Below are 23,877 nucleotides of genomic sequence, written 5' to 3' on the forward strand. Positions count from 1 at the left end.
TTGTTTTCCAGATAAACACAAACACGATGGTTTTGACTAGATTTATTTATTTATTTTTGTATTGTTTTGCTTGTATGTGTTTGTGTGACGTCACAGAACCAACAACCCTGTTTATATGAATTGTCACTCATTCCATCTAATTTTACAAATATATATATATTACAAATAGAGAAACATCTGTAAAATAAAGGAAGAGTCTTGTAATCCTCAGGTTGTCCAACAGTATGTACAGTGAACAGGACATTTAGTCTGTAGCTCCTATTTAACAAATAAAAGGGAGGGCAAACACTTTAAATTTCCTGCATTCTGGTGAATTGTTATGCACTCATTTGTTTCTGTTTTGCATCAATTCTTAGTGAAAACAATTTTATGTAAAAAAACACATTGAAAAACAATAATCATTAACATTAAAATAAAGGTGCTTTCTATAGCAGTGTTCCTGCTGAAATCTACGCCTGTAACCTAATGCTAAATCACTTCAAGTATAAAATTAAAATAAACTTAAAATAATTATGCAAAATAGTCTGACAACACTGCAAAAGTATTTATCGATTTGATTTAAAGTAACTGCAGCTGTCTAACGGGGCCTTTCTGCCTGACAGGCCACACACTGGGTAAAAACAACGTGGGTGCTTTTGTTGTTGTCCTGCGGATGTTCGATTGTTCATAAATCTACCTTTTTTATTTATTGTTTTTATTTAATTTTTTTTTACGACTGTAAAAATAGAAGAAACTCCCGCTATCTCCAAAATGGTTTGCAGAAGTTATCATGACAATAAACAAGATCAAGTCAAAACAGAAAGCCAACAGGCAGAAAATACAACGTTCAAGGTGTCAGTGGAAGTTAACATGTCATTCAGGAATGCTAACTTTAAATTTAAACCTGCTTTTGTGTAATATTGGGAATTTGTGACCTGGATGCTTTAAAATGTTTACTTTGACAGATTGAATGAATATATTGTTATATTGCTATTTGAAATAAAAATCTGCTTGACTTAGTCCCTGCCTTCATATCTCTAGATCCTGTTGATGTTGAAAGCTAAACGAATAACCTATATTATTATCATTATTCTGCTCAGTCTAAGTTAACATTAAATTACTGGTCTGATTAAAATGTTGACGTGGTTATGAATTTTATTTTGAAGAAGACAAACCGGATGCTTCCTTTTTGTGTTACCGCCGACTTGATTCTCAGTGAACTAGCGGCTCAGTTGGTTTCTGCGGTTCTGTTGTGTTTTTATGACAGTCATTATTGTCAACATTATTATCCTGTAACATTAATCGAATCATTAAGTGGCTAAAGTGCATGTATTGCCTTCAACTATGGATGACGTTTTAGCTTTATTGTGAAACCTGTGACCGGATGTGTGTCTGTACGTTGCCGCCGACTTGCTTCTCTGGACACCAGCGGTTCGGTTCGGTCTCTGCGGCTCCGCTGTGTGTTTGCGGACATTTAGACGCTGAGAACCGCCTGAAATAAACTTTTTCCTCGTGTGTTCGTGGCGGGACGTTTCGCTGCGCGGATTTCCGACTCTTACCGGAGACTAGCAGGTAAACGGGACCGTTTTTTGTGCCGGTTTGTGTGTAAACTTTTGCCCGCTAGCTAGCCGGGTTAGCCTCCCGATGCTAGCGGCGGAGCCTGTTAGCCGCAGTTCGGGCTTTAAACCGGAACCGAGGAGCTGCTTTATGGACTTTATTTCTTCATGTGGAGACGCTGCAGAGTCTTCAGCTCATATCAGAAGCTGTTAGCCCACTTTGGTTCCGTTTGTTGACTCTGTTTGGGTTTGTTTCTGGAACCGAGCGACTTTTGGAGGCTGATTAAAGCCGTTAGCGGCACAGATTCACTTCATAATCAGTCTGTAAGTCTGAATTAAAGCTGTCAGGTCAGGCTTTGGGCCGCTGGTTCTGTTAAACCGAGCTCAGGACTTGCTCTAGCTGAAGTTTGGATTCATGTCACTGCTTTAACTTGATGATAACTGGGCTGTAATATATCCTTTACATGAATATAGCTGCTCCTCCGTTACAACCAGTCCAGCTTCATTCACCAGTCTTACCTTTAATAACCAGCTCTCCTCCTATGATGCGGGTTTCACCTGCATGGGCTGATGACAGCCTCTACATGAAGATGGACATGTGATTATCATGCATCAGTTCATTTAGTTATATTTTACAGACTAGAGCCCATGGCATTAATACACAGGAGAGAATGTCTTTGTTTTTGCATATAAAACACATCCCTCAGTCATGTTAATTACAGTCTAAACAGACAGAACAAATCAATAATGTTTCCGGGTTAGTTCTTGACATCAGATGGATTCTGTTTATTCAGACATGATGAGTGTTTGATGGATGGACGTTAAGCTGTGTGTTGCAGCTCTAACATGCAGCGCGTAATTAGATTTCATGTTAAACAAGGATTCTGTTCTTCAAGTTCCTGTGAGACTTTATTTATGTCTTCCAGTGAAATATTGAGACCCGAGGCTCGTGTAAATGGAAATAATCAGGATATCCTGCACGTCATTTTGACATAATTTAATCTTGACAGATGTGGGACGTTTGGAAAACTTGGCGTCACAACTAGAAGTTAAAGTAAATGGAGCAAAACAATGAAACCAGAGCTGGTCACTGATCAACGTGATGATAATCAGTTATTTAGTTTGAGTCTGAATTCTGCAGCTTCTTTAATGTGTGTATTTTCTGGTTTCTTCTCTATGACAGTAAACCGAAGATCTTTGGACAAAACGAGACATTCGAGGAAACAATGATCCACATTTTTCACCATTTTCTGGCATTTCAGAGACCAAACAACTGATCGATTCATCCAGAAAATGATTGACAAAAACATTGACGAGGAAAATAACCTTCAGCTGCAGCCTTTTTTTTTTTCTTTTTAATATTTTATTTAGATTCTGCGTGGAGTTTGCATGTTCTCCCCGTGTAGCGTGGGTTCTCTCCGGGTTCTCCGTCTTCCTCCCACACAGTCCAAAAACATGTTGAGATTAATTGGTGATTCTAAATTGTGGTGTGAATGTGAGTGTGCTTGGTTGTCTGTCTCTAAGTGTAGCCCTGTGATGGACTGGCGACCTGTCCAGGGTGTCCCCTGCCTTCGCCCTAAGCTGGCTGGGATAGACTCCAGCCCCCCCGCGACCCTAATGAGGATTAAGCGGTGTATAGATAATGGATGGATGGATATTTAGATTTATTTCCAATATAATCAAACAGACAGCAGGCACAAGGACAAGAGGACCTGATGGAGCTTCAGAATATGTAAAAGAACAACAGCCAGAGGGGTCATGCAGTTTAAAGCAGAGAGATGTCCGTAAAATTTAAAGAAAAACAGCCCCTCATCCATGAGGTCCTGAATAAGAAGCAAAATTAGAGGAATAAAACAGAAAAAAAACCAGAACACATCAGCTGCAGCCTTTGACTGACCCTCCACCAAACCAGACTCCATTCAAAAAAGCTCCAATTTAAAGCCAGACAGATGAATTAGTCCAGTTGTTTTTTTAGCTCTGATTTTGTCGCCTCCTGCAGATTTCAGATCAGTTGTTATGCGACATTCATTTGGAGGTTTTAGTAGTTTTGACATTTTCTGGCATTTTAGAGACCAAACAACTGATCAATTCATCCAGAAAATAATCGACAGTTATTGACAAATGTTGTGAAATTGTCCGTTTTTCTGTGTGAATCTTTTGGTTTTCTGAGCGGATTCGGCCTTTAAACGTTGGCTCTGTGGGTTGTTTTCGTCTCGGCCGATTGTGAGGCTGTGTTAGTGTTTGTGTGTCTGCACTGAGGATGTTTTTTCCTCCGTTCAGGCCGTCTAAAGCAGCGTTTTGTGTCTTTCTTCAGGACAGCCGGTTATTTTTAGAGCCTTCCTAAGTGTTTTAACTGAGGAGCTGCGCTGCTGAATCATTCATGAGCTGCTCTCTCGCCGCCTCTCTGCGTCTCTCATATACGTGTCCTGCCAGCGTCTGTTCTTTCCTCTCTGGTTCCGGTCCGATCCGCTCGGTTAGCTCTCAAAGGCTCCAGAAACACTGGAGTCCCTCAGAGGAGCTCGGATCCTTTATCGGCTGCTGGAACGGGTCGTTGTGTTCAGCGTTTGTCCTCGAGGTCAACGTTTTCCCACAAAAACACCCCACAAGGTTTCCTTCAGAGATGCAGGAGGATTAAATAAACTCATTAGGTGAAGAAAAAACTGTGTTATCCAGAAAGTATCGCACATGTCTGAAGCTGAGGAGGTCTGTGGGCTCACGTAGAGGCTCTCAGATCAGCTGTTAAACAATCTGAACTAAAGTTATGGTTTCTAGCTGCAGTTAGAAATCCTGAAAGTGTGATCCTCACTACATCCACTCCTAACAGCACGGATTACTGTCACTGCTGATCACTCTGTGGATGAGTTCCTGTTTTGTCTCTCAAATGTCCAAAATAGTGAAAAATGTCGAACTACTGATTCCTAAAGCGAAAGATCTTTTCTTTTTCCTGTAACCGATCAGAAAGAAATTCATCCTGATTACTAAAATCTGCAGGAGGCGACCAAACCGGAGCTAGAAAATCAGTGTTCATTCATCTGTCTGGCTATAATTAGAATTAAAATGATCAGTTAGCTTCTGCAGCTAACAGAACGCAGATTTTTATTACAGAGAATCATCAATAAATAACATTAAGATGAGCTTTATTGATCCCTCACCGGGGAAATGTACAGCAGCTGAATACAAATTAAACACGAAGGAAGTAGGACAAGAATCACAAAAGCACAGTAAGGCTCAAAACATAAAGGAAATGTTCAGATGTGTGACAGCTACAGACCAGCGTTAACACGACAGTATGTCACATGAAGAGCTGCAGGAGAACAGTTTTACGTTTAGGTGTCGGTCTGGAGGAGCAGTTTTGTTTTGTGTTGCGTGAATTTGCTGCACTTGGACGCTGCACGAAGACAAAACGGTGCTGAAAAGATGCTGCGTTGGAGAGCTGTGGGGTTTAGAGCTAACGTCGCTTTGGTTTGTCCAGAAACATTTCCACGCCTCCTTCGTTATGGGACAGCGTCAGACCTGAACGTTCATGTTTAAATGAGCTTCAGAGCTCCAATGTGCAGCTTTATGTTAGAAGTAAGCATTAAGAGTCACTGAGTGGGGAAAAAAGTCATATTAACTTGGTCCTGATCTGCTACTCGGTCTGTTTACGCTGCAGCTAATAGTTCAGTCACATTAACTCACTTTGATTTGTCCGTTATTAAAGTGACTTCCTGCCTTACGAGTCAGTGTCAGACCTAAATGACCTTCATTACAACGTCATGTTTAAATAGATGAAGTTTAACAGCTTCAACAGGCAGCTATTGGTTATCAATAATCAGCTGCATTGATCAGTAAAATAAATAAATAAATAAACACATTTAACAGTTTTCTACCTGCATCATTTGCAGTAGCAGCGCTTCTCTAAATGTTTATATTCGTCATCACTTTACATTAAAACATCCTGTTGACTGAAGAAGGCGCCACACGATTGGTCCATTTGTGCAGAAGAAGAGGCACATGACAAGTCAGATGTCCTCTTTGATGTACTGAAGGTTAATAACGAATGCTGATAAACTCCATCTGATGCTCATCATCTCTGCCTCAGGATTCAGGTTTTGTTTAGCCGGCTTACGCAGACAAAGTCTGACTCTGCTGGACAGACGGCCTGAGCTCTTGTGTTTGTGTTCTCAGGGTTTGGGAGGATGTCGCAGCAGGACGGGAGGTTTCTGTGCAACTGAAGCTGAGGAGGAAGTCTGCCGATGGATCGCGCTCACAGCCTCCTCCTGAACGAGGAGGCGCTCGGCCAGATCGGAGAGCACCAGCGGGCCGAGTTCGTCTTCGAATGGCTGAACCACCTGAAGAAGCTGCTGCCGGCGGCTGAGCGGGTGAGACGGTCATCAACAGCATCATAACGTGGGACGTAAACCGTGAACAAAGCTCTGACAATCATCGTGATGGCTCTCCTTTCAGGCCGACGTCAAACAGAACCAGCGGCGGCTCGTCGACCAGCTGTCGGGTGTTCTGATTGGCTCCCCCGGCCCGCCGACCCGCTGGCTGCTGGCCCACTGCCTGGCCCTGCTGTACCGGCTGGGAGACCCCGTACCCTCCAGTTTGATGGTGGAGAGGTGCAATGACATCATCCGCAGCAAAGACGACTCGCCGTCCGGCCTCCCGACACGACTGTAAGTCAGGATGCATTCAGGGCCGCGGGGAGGGTGGGAAAACAGAGGATTTAGTCATTCAGACGAGCCAAAATGAGCGTGAACAACAGAGCTGCTGTCAGTTTGTGTTTCCTGCTGGTGAACCAGATGTTTGTTCAGATCACAGAGTTGGTTCACGTGGTGTGTGATGGGATGTTTGCGTGTTTCAGGGCGGCCATTGCGTGTCTCGGCGCTCTGTACGAGCAGCTCGGCAGGATGCTCGCCGGCTCCTTCAAAGACACGTTCTCCAATCTGCTGAAGGCCATGAAGAGCGCAGAGGTTTGTATGGTCAGCTCATAAAGGTCACAGAGAGAGAATCAGCTGGTTCAGAGGACTGAGTGAGGCCTCGTCCACACGTAGCAGGGTTTTATAAATATCATCCACATCGTAGAAAGATATCTTGGTTTTGTGAGACACCCTGCTACGTGTGGACGAGGCCTGAGCTCCGTCTGAGAGTTGGTTTCCTCCTCCTCAGTCTCAGGGTCGCTACGAGATCATGCTGAGCATCGAGAAGATCCTGAGAGGGTTAGGCGTCAGCGCCGTGTCCAGCCACCGCGACATCTACAAGGCGGCCAGGACGTGTCTGACAGACCGCTCCATGGCCGTACGCTGTGCCGCCGCAAAGGTAATCAGATTACTTCACTTTAAAAATCAGCCTGCAGATGTTTCATCCAGCTCCGTCTGTGCCGAGTTTCTTGTTTTCTTGTCACTTTTAGTCGCTGCATGTTTTTTTTCCTCCTGTGTTACTTTCTGATTGTTGCGTTATGACGTCAGTGGTTTTTGGTTCCAGTCGCTGGTCGACAGCGCCACAGGTTTAAAGACTAACGACTGCAGCAAAGTGCGTCTTGGTTCAGGGTGAACGTTTCCACAGACTAAAGGCTTCTGCAGCATGAGAGAACCTCACCTTATCTCAGAGCTAACATTAGGTTTGTGCTTCGAGCAGAGCCTGAATGTTGAAGCTTCCAGTAACTTCTGAACTGCATTTCATACAGCTGCTCTCACAGTAAAGTTGTTTTCATTTACAGACGTTTGTGTTGTCAGACAGCACGATGAAACACGTTAGCCAAACTGCTGCTCTGGAACTAAAACCCTGGTTTTTCATGTCATCTGACAAACTCGTCAAACGTGAAACTGGAGATATTTTTATAAACTTCAGAGCTGTGACTGAAGTCAGAGCTGCTCTTTTTCAGGTTTAGGGCTTTGTTGAAAACTTGGATTTCTTTTGGAGTTACTCTACTGATGTAAACTATAATCCCTCTGGGTTTTTTTGAGATTTTTGTGGCCTTTTTGCCTTTATTTGATAGGAAAGTCGAGAGAGAGAGGACAGTGGGGGAAGGACCTGCAAGAAAGAGCCATGAGCGGGACTCGAACCCACGACCTCTGTGTCGGGGACTGTAGCCCCTGAACATGGGACCAGTTGAGCTATAGTGGCACCCCTTAATCCCTCTGTTTTATAAATTTTTCCAGTTTTGCACGTTAAAACTTTAGTTTCCATTTCATTTTGTGCTGCTGTAAACAATCACATGAACTTAAATTAAAGGTTCATTTTGTTTTTTTTGAAGACAAGTAGTTGTTTAGCTTCACTGATTAATGAATATAATCATCCCCGTTGCTGGCAGCATGTTCACTATCATGCTCACTGGGTACCTATTTAATTATCTTATTTATATTTCATATTGTATATTTAGTTTTGTGTTTTGTGTGTACCTTCCGTGTCGGGTGTCTTGTGGGGTTGTCTGTGTTTTTTTTTTTTTTTACTGTAGCTGCTGTAATTTCCTGTAAAAGGATCAATACAGTAATTGTCCCGTCATGTGTCTGCTCCTGTCAGTGTCTGCTGGAGCTGCAGCGGGAGGCCGTGTTCCTGTGGACCAGCGAGCTGGAGAACGTGGCCACGCTGTGCTTCAGAGCCTTCGAAGGTTCTAACTACAACGTCAGAGTTTCTGTCGCCAAGCTGCTGGGAACTCTGCTGGCTGCAGCCGTGGAGCCGCGACCGTCCGCCGGTACGGAACCACAACGGGTTTAGATATAGAGCATACCTGTATTTATTTTATTTTTTAATTCTTAGAAAGGCGTCACTGTCGCTGTTCTTCAGGAACCCAGTCACACAGATGGAACTCGGCAGCCCGTTAACCAGTTAACTAACCAACCTGACCACCTTTAGCATCTGATTTTTATTCGTTCAACACAAAAGTCCAACATTTTGACACAGCTTTTATCTGAAAATATGACTTTTTGTTTAGTTTTTAGTCGATTTTGTTTTCACTGTGAATTCATGTTTTCCATCGTAGCTGCTTTTCACGTCAGTTTGTTTCTGATTTAACAAATAATATCGATTAATTCAGTTCATCAGGACCAACAGCTGCACTGCTGGGTGTCAATAGTCAGGACAGATGTTGAGCCCCGGCGCTAACATGCACATTAATTAGTTTAATTAATTAATTAGTTTCATTTTTTAAGATGAGACATGTAGAATAAAGTGACTTTGATTTAATATCACAGTTTAAAGCTTCGATTTGGTTAATTTTCCTGATGAAATGGCTCCTTAATATGGAGTAGTGAGAGCGCCAAATTAAAAAATAAATCATAAAGAAAAGAATATTAAAATAAGAGTGGAAATAAAAAGAAGAATAAATAAAATAAAAAAATAAATAGTGTGGCAATATAAAGAAATATTAATCAAAGATGAATCCATAAAAGAAAAGGCTAATAAAAGTAGAAAGACAAATAAATAAAATAATGAAAATAATTGATTTTTATTTGTTTTAATTTTTAATTTTAAATTTAAATTTTTTTTAAATCGTTGTTTATTATACCTTAAACATGATCCAGAAAAATATGAAGACAAATAAATAAAATAATGATTATTTGTTTTCAATTTTTTACAATTTATTTTCTACTTTTTAAAAATTATTTTATTTTATATATATATATTTTTTTAAATTATACCTTAAAGATGATACATTCATTGGAAAGTCCAAAACCCAGCAAGTTTTGGAGCTCAGAGATTTAAAGAATAAAGATTAAAATTAACTTCTAAATGGAAATGTAGTGATGTTTGTGTGTAAAATATGTACCAACAGATATAAATCCAGTCACGCAGCCTGATTCCATCCTTGTTGTTTCCCAGCAGCCCCCAGGCAGGGCGTGAAGGGGCGGAGCTCCCTGGAGGAAGTGATGGACCTGCTGTCGGCGGGTTTCCTGCGAGGAGGCGGCGGTTTCCTCCGAACCAGCGGCGACATGCTGAAGGGGACGAGCTCCGTCAGCAAGGACGTCCGCATCGGAGTCACACAGGTGAGTCGTCAGCAAGTTATCGGCCGATGAAGATGACGTTTGATGACACTGTTCCAACAAACCGCTGATTCACAGAGACTCAGTGACGACGTGTTCAGCCTCGGTCCACCAAACACTCAGCAGATTGTTAGTGGGGTGCAGCAGACCTTTCTACACCACAGAATGACTTGTGTAAAACAAACCAGCTGCTCTGTATGTGACCCGTCCGTTCGTCTCGTCAGGCCTGTGTGGTTTTTGTCTCCACCCTCGGCGGCTCCTGGCTGGAGGCCAACTTCCCGGCCTTCCTGTCGCTGCTGATGGAGCTGGCGTCCCACGGCCGGGCGACCCAGACGCCGGTGGACGCCGCCGTGACCCGGCGCTGCGTGTCCTTCATCCTGAGGAGCACCCTGGGCTCTCTGCTGGGGGAGAAGGCTCAGACCAATGCCGCCAAGCAGCTCTGTGTCGTCGTGGCGACGCAGAAACGAGCCATCGGTGAGCTGAGAAACACAATGAACTGAGTAGATAGATCACAGAAGGTTCTGTCTACAAGTACAGAAACAACACGAGACTTAACATCACCAAGCTGTAAAAATACAAACAGGTTCAGCAGCGTCTCAGGTGTTAATATCCACAAGATAATCTTTGTTTGCTTGTTTTCTACATTGATAAAATCCAAAATTTTGGCCAGACAAAGCCAGACTTTGGGTTAGCTTCGGACCTCCAGGACTATTTTTATTATTTCATCTGCTGTTTTAACGATGAAAATACCGACTGGTTTCAGCCTTACATGTCGTTATTATGGAATAACGTCTGTTCAGGACGAAACAGCATGAAGCGTCTCTGTCTGTTTGTGTTCAGACGCAGCTTTGAGCGACGGAAACGTGGAAACCAGAGTTTCATCTGCAGACGTCTCGGCCAGTCAGCACATGTTGGTCTGCTGCCTGCTGGAACTGGGAGCACTGGTCCAGGGACTGGGATCCACGGCCGCCCCCCTCCTCACAGACACCGCCACAGGTCTGATGCTCACGCAGCTCGTTGTGTAGTTTAGGACTCGTTTAGCTGTTTCTATATGGATGTGAAGCAAATGGAAAGTACGCTTATGAAATGAAATGAAAAGAAAACGTGAATTATTCTTGGTTCCATGAGCTGCGTCAGAGAGAATAAACATGAATCTGTGTCGTGTTGTCAGAAGGTGTCTGTGAAGATCCTCCGTCCTCCAGGTCATGGTTGTTCTGGTAGATAAATCGTTTAATTGCTTGAGTTCCTTGAAGACGTTCCACCTCTCATCCAAGAGGCTTCATCAGCTCTGACTGACTAGTTGGGAGTTCCACATACTGATATCCTGAAGGAGACATTAACACCTGAGTCTGGGTTTCAATTAGGGGTTTGTTGCTCCTCTCCCTCGTTATGCGAGTCGTTAGCGCTCCCCCTGACACAACGGGGTTCGTTAGGGTCTGCTGGATCTCAGGAAGAGGAACCCACATTCACACCGAGCCACAAAAGACCCGAAGCCTCTTGGATGAGAGGTGACACATCTTCAAGCAAGTCCAGTTGTTACGATTGAACTAAGAGAGTGTTGTCAGAAGGTGGTGCTGTGGGCTGCATTAATGGTACCAAGCAGGGTAGCAGAAGACGGAAGCTAAACTAGACCCAGCTCCCTGTCAAAAACCTCCAATGTGATTCAGTTACTTGGAGAAAAAAACAAAATTTAAAGAAAAGAACCAATAAAAGATGTAAAACGAAGCATCACAGTAGAGACAAATTCAAGCAGGAACATAAAATCTAAACATCACCTGGTTCTGACTCCCTGCAGCCCTCCTGGACTCAGTGGTCTCCGTCCTGCTCCACCCCGTCGCCTCGGCCCGACTCGCTGCCGCCTGGTGCCTCCGCTGCGTCGTCATGGCGATGCCGTCCCAGTGCTCCCCGCTGCTGGACCGCTGCGCCGAGCGACTGGTGTCGCTGAAGTCTTCCCCCGAAGCCGTGGCCGGGTACGGAGCCGCCGTCGCCGCACTGGTGGCCGCGGTGCAGCACTGCCCGCTGGGGATACCGCACACCAAGGGCAAGGTGGGAAACACGAGATCTTACACAAGAGTCGTCACGGCTCCTGGTTCTGTTGGGTATAAGGTCAACTTAGATCATTAAACAGTTAACCAAACCAGTACGTCTTTACAAATAAACTCTTTCATGACAAATAGATGGATTTAACATTCGGTTAGTTGGTTTAGGAGACGGGTCGGTTTGTCAAACAGCTCATCATCAAACTCGGCTTTAAATCCACAACTCGCTAAAATGTCGTTCTGCAAACCGTGTCCAACTCATCTGGAGCAACAGCTGGAGTATGATGTCTCCATGGTTATTAGAAAAAAGGACAATTCATGACCAAAATCTTGAAAAACTGTCTGCAGAGTCCCCACATCTCAGTTATCTCTGTGCACTTTGGTTTTCAGGCTTTTCTGGTGAGCTTTCAAGGTGCGCTCACAGCCAAAGCTCTTCCCACGGGTTGGACCGGCGGCCAAAAAGTAAACCTAATACCTAAAATCAGACAAAACGAACCTAGTCACGCTATCCTGGTTCTGTTGCTGAACTCGTGCTTTTGTCCGTTTGTTTAAGTGTCCGGACTTCACTTTGATATCGTCGTTAGTGTTTGATTCAGTTAGTTTTCTGTTGTCAGGAGTTTTTTTTTCACGATTTTCCAATTTGGTGGATGCAAAACATGTAAAAATAACTAGAATCTAGAAAAAATGTCCAGAAAAGGTGAAATAAATCAAGAGATTGTCCCAAAAAATGCCATAAATGGTCCAAAATGTCAGCAAAGTAGTCAGAAAATATGTCACAAAAATGCTTTGTTCAACGGTAGAGAAGAGTTACTAAAAGAAAAACGTACATCACTGCAGATAACGTGACACAAAACGTTTGGTCGTGCTTTTGTATCGTCACGTCTTTCAGTTTAAGAGCTGATTCTTATTATTTTCCTCCCTCAGTGGTCGTCGTAGCTCCCTGTTCTGTCACTAAACTCCTGCTTTTATGTGTTTTTGTTACGCTTTTGTTTTCGTTCGTGTTTGTTTCAGTTCATTTTGTTTTAATGGAGGTGTTTTTTTGCACCATGTTGTAATTTGATTAATGCTTTTTTTCTTAGTTATTTCTTGTGAAACCCTATACGTGTTAGCTGTAAAATGTGCCACATACATAAAGTTGATTCTTGATCTCATGGTTGTTATAAACCGTCCACAGCTCGAACGTTAGCAGCAGATTAACAGCAGATAATATGGCTTGTACCACATCAAAACAAATATACTGAAGGGAGTGAAAGCGTACTGTCCTTATTCAGTACCTGTTGGTGTGTTTCTGTGTTCAGGTGGTTCTGGGTCTGGCTGAGGATCTCCTCCGTTCAGCATCTCAGAACAGTCGCATCTCCCTGCAGAGGACTCAGGCCGGCTGGATGCTCGTCTCCTCCCTCATCACTCTGGGTAACATGACATTTACGCCTTTACTTTATCCATGAGTCCTCCTCCTCAGAACACCTGGTTCTGTATCTGCAGAACCTTTATCTACTGACCAGAGTTCTACCTTCAGACTGTGAATGTTCCAGAGGTCCAGGTCCTTGAAGTCCACAGAGGAGGGTCTAGATTGATCACTTTAATGGACTTTTTCCATCATTTCTGAGCCTCAGAACTTCATCAGTACAGCAGATAGACACATGACATCCCCAAAAAAGAGTAAATGTCCCAGAATTCAACTTACCGTCTGAAATGTAAGAGAAATATTAGTAAATGTCAGGAAAAATAAAATGTTTGAAAAAAATAATAAAATGTTTCAAAACTATTAAACATACAAAAAAAAAAAAAGTTGTGAAATTTAAAATAAAATGTCCTGAAGGCTGCTATAGGTGTAAAATCGAGAGATGGACGGTGAGTTCTGGTGTCAGAGCTGAACAGAACTCGTGTTTTGAAGCTGTCAGACTGTCGTGCTGACCTTTTGGGGCGTTGGTGTGCTTGTGTGTCCAGGTCCGGCGGTGGTTGAACACCACCTCTCCCGCCTCCTGCTGCTGTGGCGCTGCGTGTTTCCTGCTTCGCTCAGAGAGCAGGACATGGAGCTGCGCCGAGGGGACTACTTTACGTGGCAGGTTACACTGGAGGGACGAGCAGGGGCGCTCAGTGGTCAGTGCACACACACACACACACAGATGAATCGTAGCGAGTGGACGTTTGTCTGAAGTGTGTCTTTGTCGAACAGCGTTGAAGAATCTGCTGCTGCACTGCAGGGACCTCGTCACCGATGATATCATCAGCCGCCTGCTCACGCCATTGGTCTGCGCTGTGACACTGCTCAACAAGTCGGTCCCTGATTGGTTCACACGCATCCTGTTTATTCATCTGCTTAGCTTCAGATTAGACATAAAACTCAGACTAACACTGAATGTAAATGTGTTATATTATATTGTAATGTGCTAGTTTACAGTCTGGGATCAGTAAAGTCTTGTGTTTTCATTTCTGCTGCTTCTGTATGTCGTCTGTATGTCGTCTGTATTATATATTGCGTTGTGTTGTTGTGTGTCCAGGTTGCCCGCTCTGCTCAGGTCTTACGGCAGCTCGGTTCGTTGCTGGTCGGTTGTCTACAGATTGAGAGTTTACGAGCTGCTCGCTCTGCTGCCTCCACACACCTACCAAGGTTCAACCACACCTCCACACTGTTGTCTGTCTTTAAACTCTCTCTCTCTTCCATCATTGATTTATTCTCCTTTGAATCAAGTCCTTTTCAACAAATCTTTCCTTCTGTTTCCTTCCTCGATATTTAACTGAATCACTTCCTTTCCTACCGTCTTTGTGTTCAGTTTCCATTTTTCATTTCGTTTAGTTCTCACCTTGTATTCCTCAACTGTTTGTTCTTATTTTGATGCAATATATCAACTGTTTTATCAGTAGAATGTCAAAAAGCAGAGAGAGGTTTTGTTTCATCAACCTGAAAATATTAATTTTATGATGACAGAAACATGAGGAAAGAAGGAAATCCCCTGATTGGAGAAAAATTAAAACTAAATCTCAAAATAATGCTGATTAACATTCCAAACATATTTTTTACACTTACATGTGAACAAAGTTGTTCATGGCCAAGAGTTACCACCAAATTTTAAGCTACAAATGTGTGAAATTAGAAGTTTATAAGAGCTAAGAAACATCTTCCAACCTGCTTCTAATATTATTATTATAATAACAGAGTGCATCGTGTGCTTCATAACAGACATTTAAAGGCATTTAAAAAGTCTTTCACCACCAAAAAGTTGTTTAATATCAGAACAGTGGAGGAAAAAAGCATTTATTAATATCATTAAATAACGTTTTAACTCAGTGAAGTAGTTTTTGATTATCCTTTTCCTTCCCTAAAAACAAAAACAACCCATTCTGTGTTCCATATTTTAATGAAGATAAATAAGTCTGATTAAAGAACGCGTCTTGGTTAAATGTGAGCGTTTTCTCCTGCAGCGGTGGTTGATGGGAAGCTTTTGTTCCTCCTGCAGAGAGCTTTGGTTTGGTGATGAACCAGCTGGTGTCTGATCTGTCCGGTCAGGACAACCTGAACCAGCCGTGCTCTGACCTCACGCTGCTGCCGCCGCTGTGTCACCATGACGACCTGCCGCTGGTCGGCCCCGCCCTCCACGACACTGACCACCGGTACATCGAGGAGCAGGTGAGGCTCCGAGTGCTGCAGGATGGAGGTTGATTTAACTGGACAGGGCTGAAGGATGTTTGTTTGTTTGTTTGTTTGTGTTCAGCTCCACAGCAGCGCTGTGGGCGGAGCCTCTCTGGACAACGACCCCTTCAGTCTCTGTGATCAAAGTGATGAAGCTCCAGCTCCTCTTCCTCCTCACGTCGCTCTGACCGCCGCCGCCGCAACTCTCTTCGGAGTTCTGTTCCCCCACATCATCTCCGCTCAGAGGTAACTGACCTGCTGCCAACTGCACTGCACGGGTATCCAAGAACAGATAACTAGTACGGGTTAACTAGGACCAGATTACCAGCATGAGTTATCCAGGACCAGATAACCAGAATGGGTTATCCATGACCAGATAACCAGTATGGGTTAACCAGGACCAGATAACAAGGACCAAATAACCAATACGGGTTATCCAGGAACAGATACCCAGAATGGGTTAAATAAGACTAGATAACCAGGACCAGATAACCAGTACGGATTAACTAGGACTAAATAGCCAGTACAGGTTAACTTTGACTAGATAGCCTGTACAGGTTACCCAGGACCAGAGAACCAATACGGGTTAACTAGGACTAGAGAACCAGGATCAGATAACGAGCATGGGTTAACCAGGACCAGGTATCCAGTATGGTGTGGTTAACTAGGATCAGATAACCAGGACCATGTAACCAGTATGAGTTATCCAGGATCAGATGACCAGTATGCATCAACCACGACTCGATAACCAGGACCAGATTACCAGCATGGGTTAACCAGGACCAGATAACCAGTATGGGTTAACTAGCACCAGATAACCAGGACTAGATAACCAGTACAAATTAACAACGACAAGATAGCCAGTATACAGTCACCATTACAGACTAACCATTACAAGATATCAGTAGAGATTAACTCATACAGGGTAACTAGTAAAACCTTACCTGTTCAAGATAACCAGAGAATGATAACCAGTAGTCATTACTGATAGTACAAGATAACCAGTAACAGCTAACCAGTACAGATGAACAGAGTGAATTAACTAGTTCATGATAACCAGTATAAGAAATTCAGTGCATTATTACTATTAGAGATGAACAAGTATGAGATAACCAGTACAGATTAAGCAGTGAGAGTTAGCTGGTACAAGTTAACTAGTACAAGATAACGGGTACAACTTAACCAGTACAAGTTATCCGATACAAATTAAGCAGTATGAGCTAACCAGTACAGATTAATTGGTACAGTCGGCTGTTAATCTGTTCCTGATCTGGTCTCAGTTTAGTTAGCTGTTTAGTTAGTTACTAGTTGTAGTAGTTAGTTGCTCCATCAGCGTTTTGCAGTTTGGTTTAGTTAGACTAAACTTTGTGTTCATCAGAGTGAAGATTCTGGAGCAGTTTGTGGAAACAGTGAATCAGCTGAAGGGTCAACGGCAGCAGACGGTCCAGACGCATGTGTGTGCTGCCCTCTGCAGCCTGCTGAAGGTAACACACCTGAGTCTGGTCGATACACACCTGAGTCTGGTCGATACACACCTGAGCGGTCGATATACACCTGTACAACAACACAACAGGCGGAGTCTGTTTACACACACCTGCCATGCTTGTCATGTGACTGCTGTGTGCATTCTGAGAAAATAGATTTTTTTGGCCACCGGGGGGCAGCAGAGCTCCACTACAATCTGATAGACATCAACCTCTGACATATTATCTCTTTGTGTTGTGTTTCTGCTCAGCACCAGGGCAGCGTCCGAGGCTCCTTGGGCCCGGAGGAGATCCGTCCTCCGGCCTTGTCTCTCCTGTCGGGGGCGCTGGAGAGCAGCAGCCCTCTGATCCGCTGCCTGGCTGCCGAAGGCCTGGCCCGGCTGGTCCAGGTGGTCGGAGACCCCGGGTTCACCTCCTCTGTCTCCCTGCTCTGCTTTGACAGGTGACCATGACACGCTCCACACATCTGCTGTAAAATGCTGCAGTCGGTGCTGAAGAGGACTCTGAGTTGTCCTTTTTGGCTTTGGGAAGGTTTTTCGTGTATATTTAGTCCTTAAACAGCAGATTTCCTGCCACAGATGAAAAGTCAGCAGACTCATCTCTATTTATAGTCTCTGCAGTCTGAACGTGGCAGCAGCTGAAACAAAGCAGGTCCTGGTCTGAAAATACGCAGAAAGGCTGCACAATAAACCAGAAATAGTTCAAGGGAAGCTTTAAATACACCAGAGAGACAGCGTGAACCAAATATATCAGAGAGCGATGACAGTTTGCTGCACTGCAGGTTGGAGCTGTTTTTATCCAGATGGAGGAAACAACCAACCTGTGATGACAGAAAAACTGATTATTGATCTGTAACCAGGACGTGAAGGCGATAAAGGTCCCATACTGAACTCAGCTCACTGTCAGGCTACACTGAAGTGCCAGATTGTTTTCTGTGTGCAGAAGAAATGTAATCTTTCTGCAGATTTTTCACAATAAAAGCCTGCCAGTTAGACCCCTGAGCTGCTGAGAGGCTTTTAATGTGGTATAAAATTTGTGAGTAAAGCAGATGCACAGCTGCTTCCATCTGTGACCTGTTGTCAAACTGACTCTCAGGTATGATGTCCAGTGGCCTGATTTGTCTGTGACATTGATCAGAATCAGTTATTGATTCTGGATTAGGTGGAATCAGATGATTTAATATCATAGATACTAGCAGATCAAACCAAAGTCAGTAGCTGTTTGTGTTTGTCAACGGTTTTTATCAACCGTGATTCTGTGGTAGTGTATGAGTGTTTTGTTTTTTTTTTTCAATTAAAAAAGCAGGAACCACAAGAGCACACAATAAAATAAGTTAAATGTAAATAGTTGAAGACTGGAGGCAGATCAGATGTTTCTGAATATCCTCAGACGTATCTTTGACTTTGATCGAGCCGTGCTAAGCTAACCGCTAACGGTTTCCATGGTGTCCGACTCAGGCTGAAGACGGCCCGCGATGCAGCGTCTCGCAGTGGCTACGCTCTGGCTCTGGGGGCGCTGCAGCGATACACCGGAGGAATCGGCTCCCCTCAGCTCCTGTCCACCTGCCTGGGAGTTCTGTTCACGCTGAGCCAGGACAGCACCTCACCTGAGGTCCAGGTACGCACAGGTGGCTCTACATGGAGGGTCCTGGAGGTGATGTGTTGACTTGTTTCCTCTTTTAACCTCGACCTCCCACAACCACCAAGCAGCGCGTCTGCGTATTTGAATGGATTCCTCTCCAAAGCTTATTTCCTCGCAGTGTTTTTCATTCTGTCTTTCTGAGCTTGTCGGATGTCACGGCTGAAATTCTCTGATTGTTTTCTTTCTAAACGCGTTACACAAAATCCTGCAGGTCAAAGTTAACAAACTTTTTAAACAAATTTTTACAGAATTTCTTGAAACTTTGTCTTAAAATACCGACAAGCTTCCTTCTGTCCTCCATCCTCTGTTTTACAAAGATTCCTTGAACTATGTTGAGTATGAATGACTCTCGTGTCTGCAGGTTCAAACACGTTGAGGCCTTTAGAAGCATGACAGTAGATTTCCAGACGCCCTGTGAACCCTCAGAGGAGATTCTCAGGTAAAAACCGTCTGTGTCTCTGGTCCTCCTGCAGACCTGGTCCCTCCACAGCCTGTCCCTGGTGGTCGACTTGTCCGGCGGCCTCTATCGGACCCACGCCGAGCCGTCCTTCACCCTGGTGCTCCGGCTGCTGCTGTCCACGCCGCCCACCCACCCCGAGGTGCACCACAGCCTGGGCCGCTGCCTGCACGGTCTCATCACCTGCCTGGGCCCCGACCTGCAGGGTACGGTCTCACCTGTGGCCGCCGCTGCCTGAGCGGGTCACAGACGCGTTAGTGACGGATGCTCTGTGTCTCCAGGTGACGGAGCGGCAGTGTCCGGGCTGCGGTCCAGCTGCCTGGTGGGATGTGGAGTGATGCAGGCCGGTCCAGACTGTCTGGTTCAGGCCAGAGCCATCTCATGTCTGCAGCAGCTGCACATGTTCTCACCTCCACACGTGAACCTGGCCAGCCTCGTACCTGCTCTCTGCGTGAGTACACCTGAGTTATTTAGGGCTAGAAGTCCCTCATGGAGTCTTTCTATAAACTCTTCATCCCTTTGACTGTTTTCTGCTTCTGTTGCTTTTGGTCATTTTAATTTGGCTTTTTTGACAAGAACTTACAAAACAAAAGGTCTCCTTCATGACAAAGTGACGGCATAATAACGTCAATTAGTTAAAAAAAAGTAAAATTAATTATTCCCTAAATACTCTCCTCCTCCAGTCAGTATGCAGTAGATGAACCTTCAGGTCCATCTTTGGTCCTGTTGGTCTCCATCAGTCTGAACATCTGGATGCTGCAGTTTCACCTCATTCTTCTGATGAAACTGTTCAGACTCTGTCAGGTTCCACAGGGATCATGAGTGAACAGAACTTTTCAGGTCCAGGCACTAGTTCTCAGCTGGAATGAGGTCTGGACTCTGACTGGGCCTCCATAACTTCACCTTGTTGTCTTCAAACCATTTCTGTGGAGCTTTGGCTGTTTGCTTCGGCTCATTGTCTGGATGGAAAACAAATCTTCTCCACGTCTCAGTTCTCCTGCAGACTGCATCAGGTTGTCCTCCAGGATTTCTCTACACTTTGCTGCATTCATTCACCCTCTACCTTTACAAGCCTTCCAGGCTGCTGCTGAGAAGATCCCCACATCATGATGCTGCCACCACCGAGCTTCACAGAGGTGATGGTGTGTTTGTGATGATGTGCAGTCGTATCATCTACTCTGATGGACAAAATGCCCCACTTTGGTCTCCTCAGACCAGAGAACCTTCTTCCAGGTGACTTCAGAGTCTCCACGTCTTCTGGTAAACTCTAGTCCAGATTTAATTTGCTTTTTCCCACAGCGATGAAGCTTTTTCTCAGCTGCTGAAGCTTGCACCTCCTTCAGAGGAGTCATAGGTGTCTTGGTGACCTCCCTCACTAGTCTCCTTCTTGTACCTCCTTCAGAGGAGTCGTAGGAGTCTTGGTGGCCTCCCTCACTAGTCTCCTTCTTGTACCTCCTTCAGAGGAGTCGTAGGAGTCTTGGTGGCCTCCCTCACTAGTCTCCTTCTAGTACCTCCTTCAGAGGAGTCGTAGGAGTCTTGGTGGCCTCCCTCACTAGTCTTTTGTGTTCTTATTCTGATTGTACTTTTTAAAATCCTGTTTAATTGACTTTACTTTGTAGAAATCTGTTTTCACTTTAACATAAAAGAGTCTTTTTTTGTAAATACCTGTCAAACAAGAGCTAAAATAAATCGGCTGTGCTTCAGAGTTAAAAAGCAACAAAAAGGGAAAACTTAGAAGAACGCTCATTACTTTTATAGACACTGTAGTTGATGCTTGTTCATCGGCAGTTCTGAGTGTTTGTGTGTGTTTTTGACCCTGCATTGTGTCTTACAGGAGATCTTGTTGGATTATTCCATGTTGGTAGGTCCTCCTTAAGGCCTGAACCTGCTGCTGTCTGTTTTACTTTCTGTCGCATCTGTTTGGTTTCTGTTGCGGTGGAGTCGGGCTAGGCGACATAAACAATAAAAAACTTCACAGCGTGGGATTTAGAAGGACAGACTGACAGTACAGAAGATTTGTTTGTTTTATGAGCTAAAAACATGTACGAGAAATACTGCAAACTGTCTGATGAAGCATTCAGAGTGCAAACACTGACTCTCACCAGCGATTATCCAGGAGCAAGCAGTGCTGCTCTCAGAGACACACTGCTGCGTCATCTTGCTTTTCTAACATTTACACTTTAAGGATCTGGTATCTTCAGCTGCAGGGACTCTGAAGCTCAACAGAAATGTGCCTTAATGTATAACATATATGATTATCAATGACGTCGCCCGGCTCCACTGTGGATTGTTTACGAGCTCACTGAAACACACGTTTAACATCACGAAGCACATTAACATTTTTCTGTTGCTGTGACTTCTGCTGCACTGAATTTTAACACTTTCTGTTATTAACTCACCGTTTTTGCTAAACTTTTATTTAGTTCATTTGCTTTGTTTGCTTTGCAGCTAATTTAATAACCACCTTAACGACTGTGCCGCCTTAAAACGATCCTTTATACGAGAGATGAAGTGTTTTATCCAGACAGTTATTATCATTATTGTTGTGCATCTTGTAAAGTTGATTAATTAATCTGGAGTAAGTTGTTGTAGAGCAGTGACTTCGTACCAGAAAGAATTTCTAGATTTTTCACTCAAATAGACAAAAAAGACAAAAATGGGATAAAATATATAAACAGAAAAAGTTTTGTCAGAATTTATTAAAGCATTTTTATTTTAAGGATTGGCAAATATTTGCTTTTTAAAAGTGAGAGCATTGGACCAAAAGATTCTACTTAAAGATGTCACTGTAGGTTTATTTATAACTTTTCATTGTGATGTTTCTTACATTATTTGATAAATGATAAATCCCTTTACGTAAACAGCGTCTGGAGGAAACACCGTCTTGTCGCTGCATGTTGCGCCCTGACGGTGGCTTATATTGGGTATGAACTGGTGTAAACTGTGTTCCAGGCCAACCTGTGCAGCTCCTTCCTGTGTCTACGGCGAGCCGTGGTCGCCTGTTTGCGGCAGCTGGTCCAGCGGGAGGCGCTAGAGGTTTCTGAACACGCCGTCGCTCTGGTCAAAGAGCTGCCGAGACGAGACAACACGCAGCTCGGTGAGACGACGCTTTATGTTCCTAATACGAGGAGCAGCATCATTTATGTAAAGTCTGAACCCAAAAACCGGGATGCAGGTTTTCTACAGCAGATGGACACATGATGGTCCAGTACATACCAGGACCATCTGTAGACAGGATTCACTCTGTGGGGAAGTTTTCTAATCTAAGAGTTGGTGCGTGTCTCAATCAGGATGATAGTGTTTGATGAAAGACCACCGTGTCTCTGTGCAGACGTCACCATAAAGGAAGTGGGTCTGGAAGGAGCTCTGTTCACTCTGCTGGACCGAGAGTCAGATCCAGGGCTGAGGAAGGACATCCAGGAGACTCTGGTCCACATGATGGCATCCAGCAGCAAACTGGGACACTGGTTGAAGCTCTGCAAAGACGTCCTGTCTGCAACCACAGGTGGGTCAGCGGTCTGGGGTGGTTTAGGGAAGTTTGGGATCATTTTGTGTCGAAGTTTTATTTTCTCAGCGTCTTCAGCATGTCGTGTCTCTGCTCTGAATCTTTGACTGAACTGCTCTCCAGTTTAATCAGTGACGGAGGTTAATATTCGTTGCAGCACTGATATAGGCTCGTTTTGGTTCAGTGATTCATTTAATTGTCAGCAAAATGCCAGAAAATGATGAAAAATGCTGATGAACATTTACCACTGACTACAGTAACGTCTACAGATGAAGATCGGTGACATAGAAGTTGTTCTGATGACACAACGTTGGTCCAAATTACTTGAATCTTTACTACACTGACCTAAAATTTGTCCAAAATGACTCAAATTGTTCCAAATGGATTGAAACTTGTTTTAAATGACAAAAATTTGTAAAAAATTTACTCAAAAGTTCTCCAAAATAACTTGAAATTTGTCCAGAATTACATTTTATCAGCCAAACAAGTCACTGATTAATCCAGAGAACAGAACGATAGAAGGCTGAGTGATCTGTACGTTCAAACCTATTAACGTCTCGTCTCTTAAACCTGCCAGACTGTCGAGCGCCGCTGGAGGCGAGTCAAGAGGACGAGGAGGCCGACAGCGGCCGAGACGATGACTCATCGGCGTTCCGAGCGCGCTCAGAGAGCAGCGGTCCGTTCACGGCGCTGCGTTGGGCCACGCGACGCTTCGCCATGGAGTGTGTGTGTCGCATCATCGCTCAGTGTGAGTCAGCCGACCCGGCTCACTTCGACATGGTTCTGGCTCAGGAGCGGCGGCTGCACGAGTCCACAGGTGAGAGCTGGTTCAGCTGGTTCAGGTCGGTTCTGGTCTCACACCTGAGTGACACCTCACCCGTCTCCCCTCAGACTTCCTGGTCCTCCATCTTGGCGACCTGGTCCGCATGGCGTTCATGGCGGCGACGGACCACAGCGACCAGCTGCGACTGGCCGGACTTCAGACGCTGCTGGTGATCATCAGACGGTTCTCCTCCATCCCAGAACCAGAGTTCCCGGGTCATGTGATCCTGGAGCAGTACCAGGCCAACGTAAGAACCGACACCACGGAGCTGTTGAACAACAGAGCTCAAACAACAGCTGATTTAGACAAATTAATATAAAGTATGTTAGAGTTCAGTGAACAGAAAACTGGATTCTGATTTAAAATCATTGTTTATAAAATTACATGTGACCCGTCCAAATGAGTCAAAATTCTAATAATTCACTCAAAACTTGTTCAAAATGGCAAAAAGTGAACTAAAGAACTTTAAATTGGTAAATCGACTCAAAACATATGTTAAATTATTTCGCTTATTCAGAAAAACTCAAATGTTTCCCAAAATGAGACAAACGTGAACGAAAAACTCCCCAAACAAGTCAGATAGTCTGAAATGACCAAAGCATGTCCTGAATAACTCATTATACTACTTGTATGTATATTATGTGTATTGTTTTGTGGTTTGTTTGTTTTTATTTTATTCTTATTTTATGTGTGTTAGTTGTTGTTTTATATTGTGTTTATATTCTACATGACTGTTTATATTATATATTTTATTGCTTTTTTAAATTTTAATAACTCCATTCAACTTGTTATCTGATA

At 44.0% G+C, this 23,877-nt stretch overlaps 1 protein-coding gene across 1 annotated transcript in view; it reads left to right on the top strand.

Annotated features, from left to right (window-relative positions):
* Window positions 1–1,483: 1,483 nt before the first annotated feature.
* The window catches only part of heatr5a (HEAT repeat containing 5a), a 37,455-nt gene continuing 15,061 nt past the window's right edge, over window positions 1,484–23,877 (top strand). The window contains exons 1-26 of the mRNA XM_008277122.1: window positions 1,484–1,551; window positions 5,703–5,896; window positions 5,982–6,193; window positions 6,382–6,490; window positions 6,687–6,836; window positions 8,040–8,211; window positions 9,342–9,502; window positions 9,724–9,973; window positions 10,340–10,495; window positions 11,295–11,545; window positions 12,837–12,948; window positions 13,486–13,638; window positions 13,715–13,814; window positions 14,040–14,149; window positions 14,997–15,166; window positions 15,252–15,415; window positions 16,548–16,653; window positions 16,905–17,095; window positions 18,111–18,270; window positions 18,768–18,957; window positions 19,033–19,202; window positions 20,586–20,612; window positions 21,704–21,848; window positions 22,083–22,256; window positions 22,834–23,073; window positions 23,148–23,326. Of these exons, the coding sequence (XP_008275344.1) occupies window positions 5,771–5,896; window positions 5,982–6,193; window positions 6,382–6,490; window positions 6,687–6,836; window positions 8,040–8,211; window positions 9,342–9,502; window positions 9,724–9,973; window positions 10,340–10,495; window positions 11,295–11,545; window positions 12,837–12,948; window positions 13,486–13,638; window positions 13,715–13,814; window positions 14,040–14,149; window positions 14,997–15,166; window positions 15,252–15,415; window positions 16,548–16,653; window positions 16,905–17,095; window positions 18,111–18,270; window positions 18,768–18,957; window positions 19,033–19,202; window positions 20,586–20,612; window positions 21,704–21,848; window positions 22,083–22,256; window positions 22,834–23,073; window positions 23,148–23,326 (3,978 nt within the window). The 5' untranslated portion in view covers window positions 1,484–1,551; window positions 5,703–5,770. The remainder of the gene's footprint in view (window positions 1,552–5,702; window positions 5,897–5,981; window positions 6,194–6,381; window positions 6,491–6,686; window positions 6,837–8,039; window positions 8,212–9,341; window positions 9,503–9,723; window positions 9,974–10,339; window positions 10,496–11,294; window positions 11,546–12,836; window positions 12,949–13,485; window positions 13,639–13,714; window positions 13,815–14,039; window positions 14,150–14,996; window positions 15,167–15,251; window positions 15,416–16,547; window positions 16,654–16,904; window positions 17,096–18,110; window positions 18,271–18,767; window positions 18,958–19,032; window positions 19,203–20,585; window positions 20,613–21,703; window positions 21,849–22,082; window positions 22,257–22,833; window positions 23,074–23,147; window positions 23,327–23,877) is intronic.

Source organism: Stegastes partitus, unplaced genomic scaffold, assembly GCF_000690725.1.
Source record: "Stegastes partitus isolate 25-593 unplaced genomic scaffold, Stegastes_partitus-1.0.2 Scaffold89, whole genome shotgun sequence".
In the NCBI taxonomy this organism is placed as follows: domain Eukaryota; kingdom Metazoa; phylum Chordata; class Actinopteri; family Pomacentridae; genus Stegastes; species Stegastes partitus.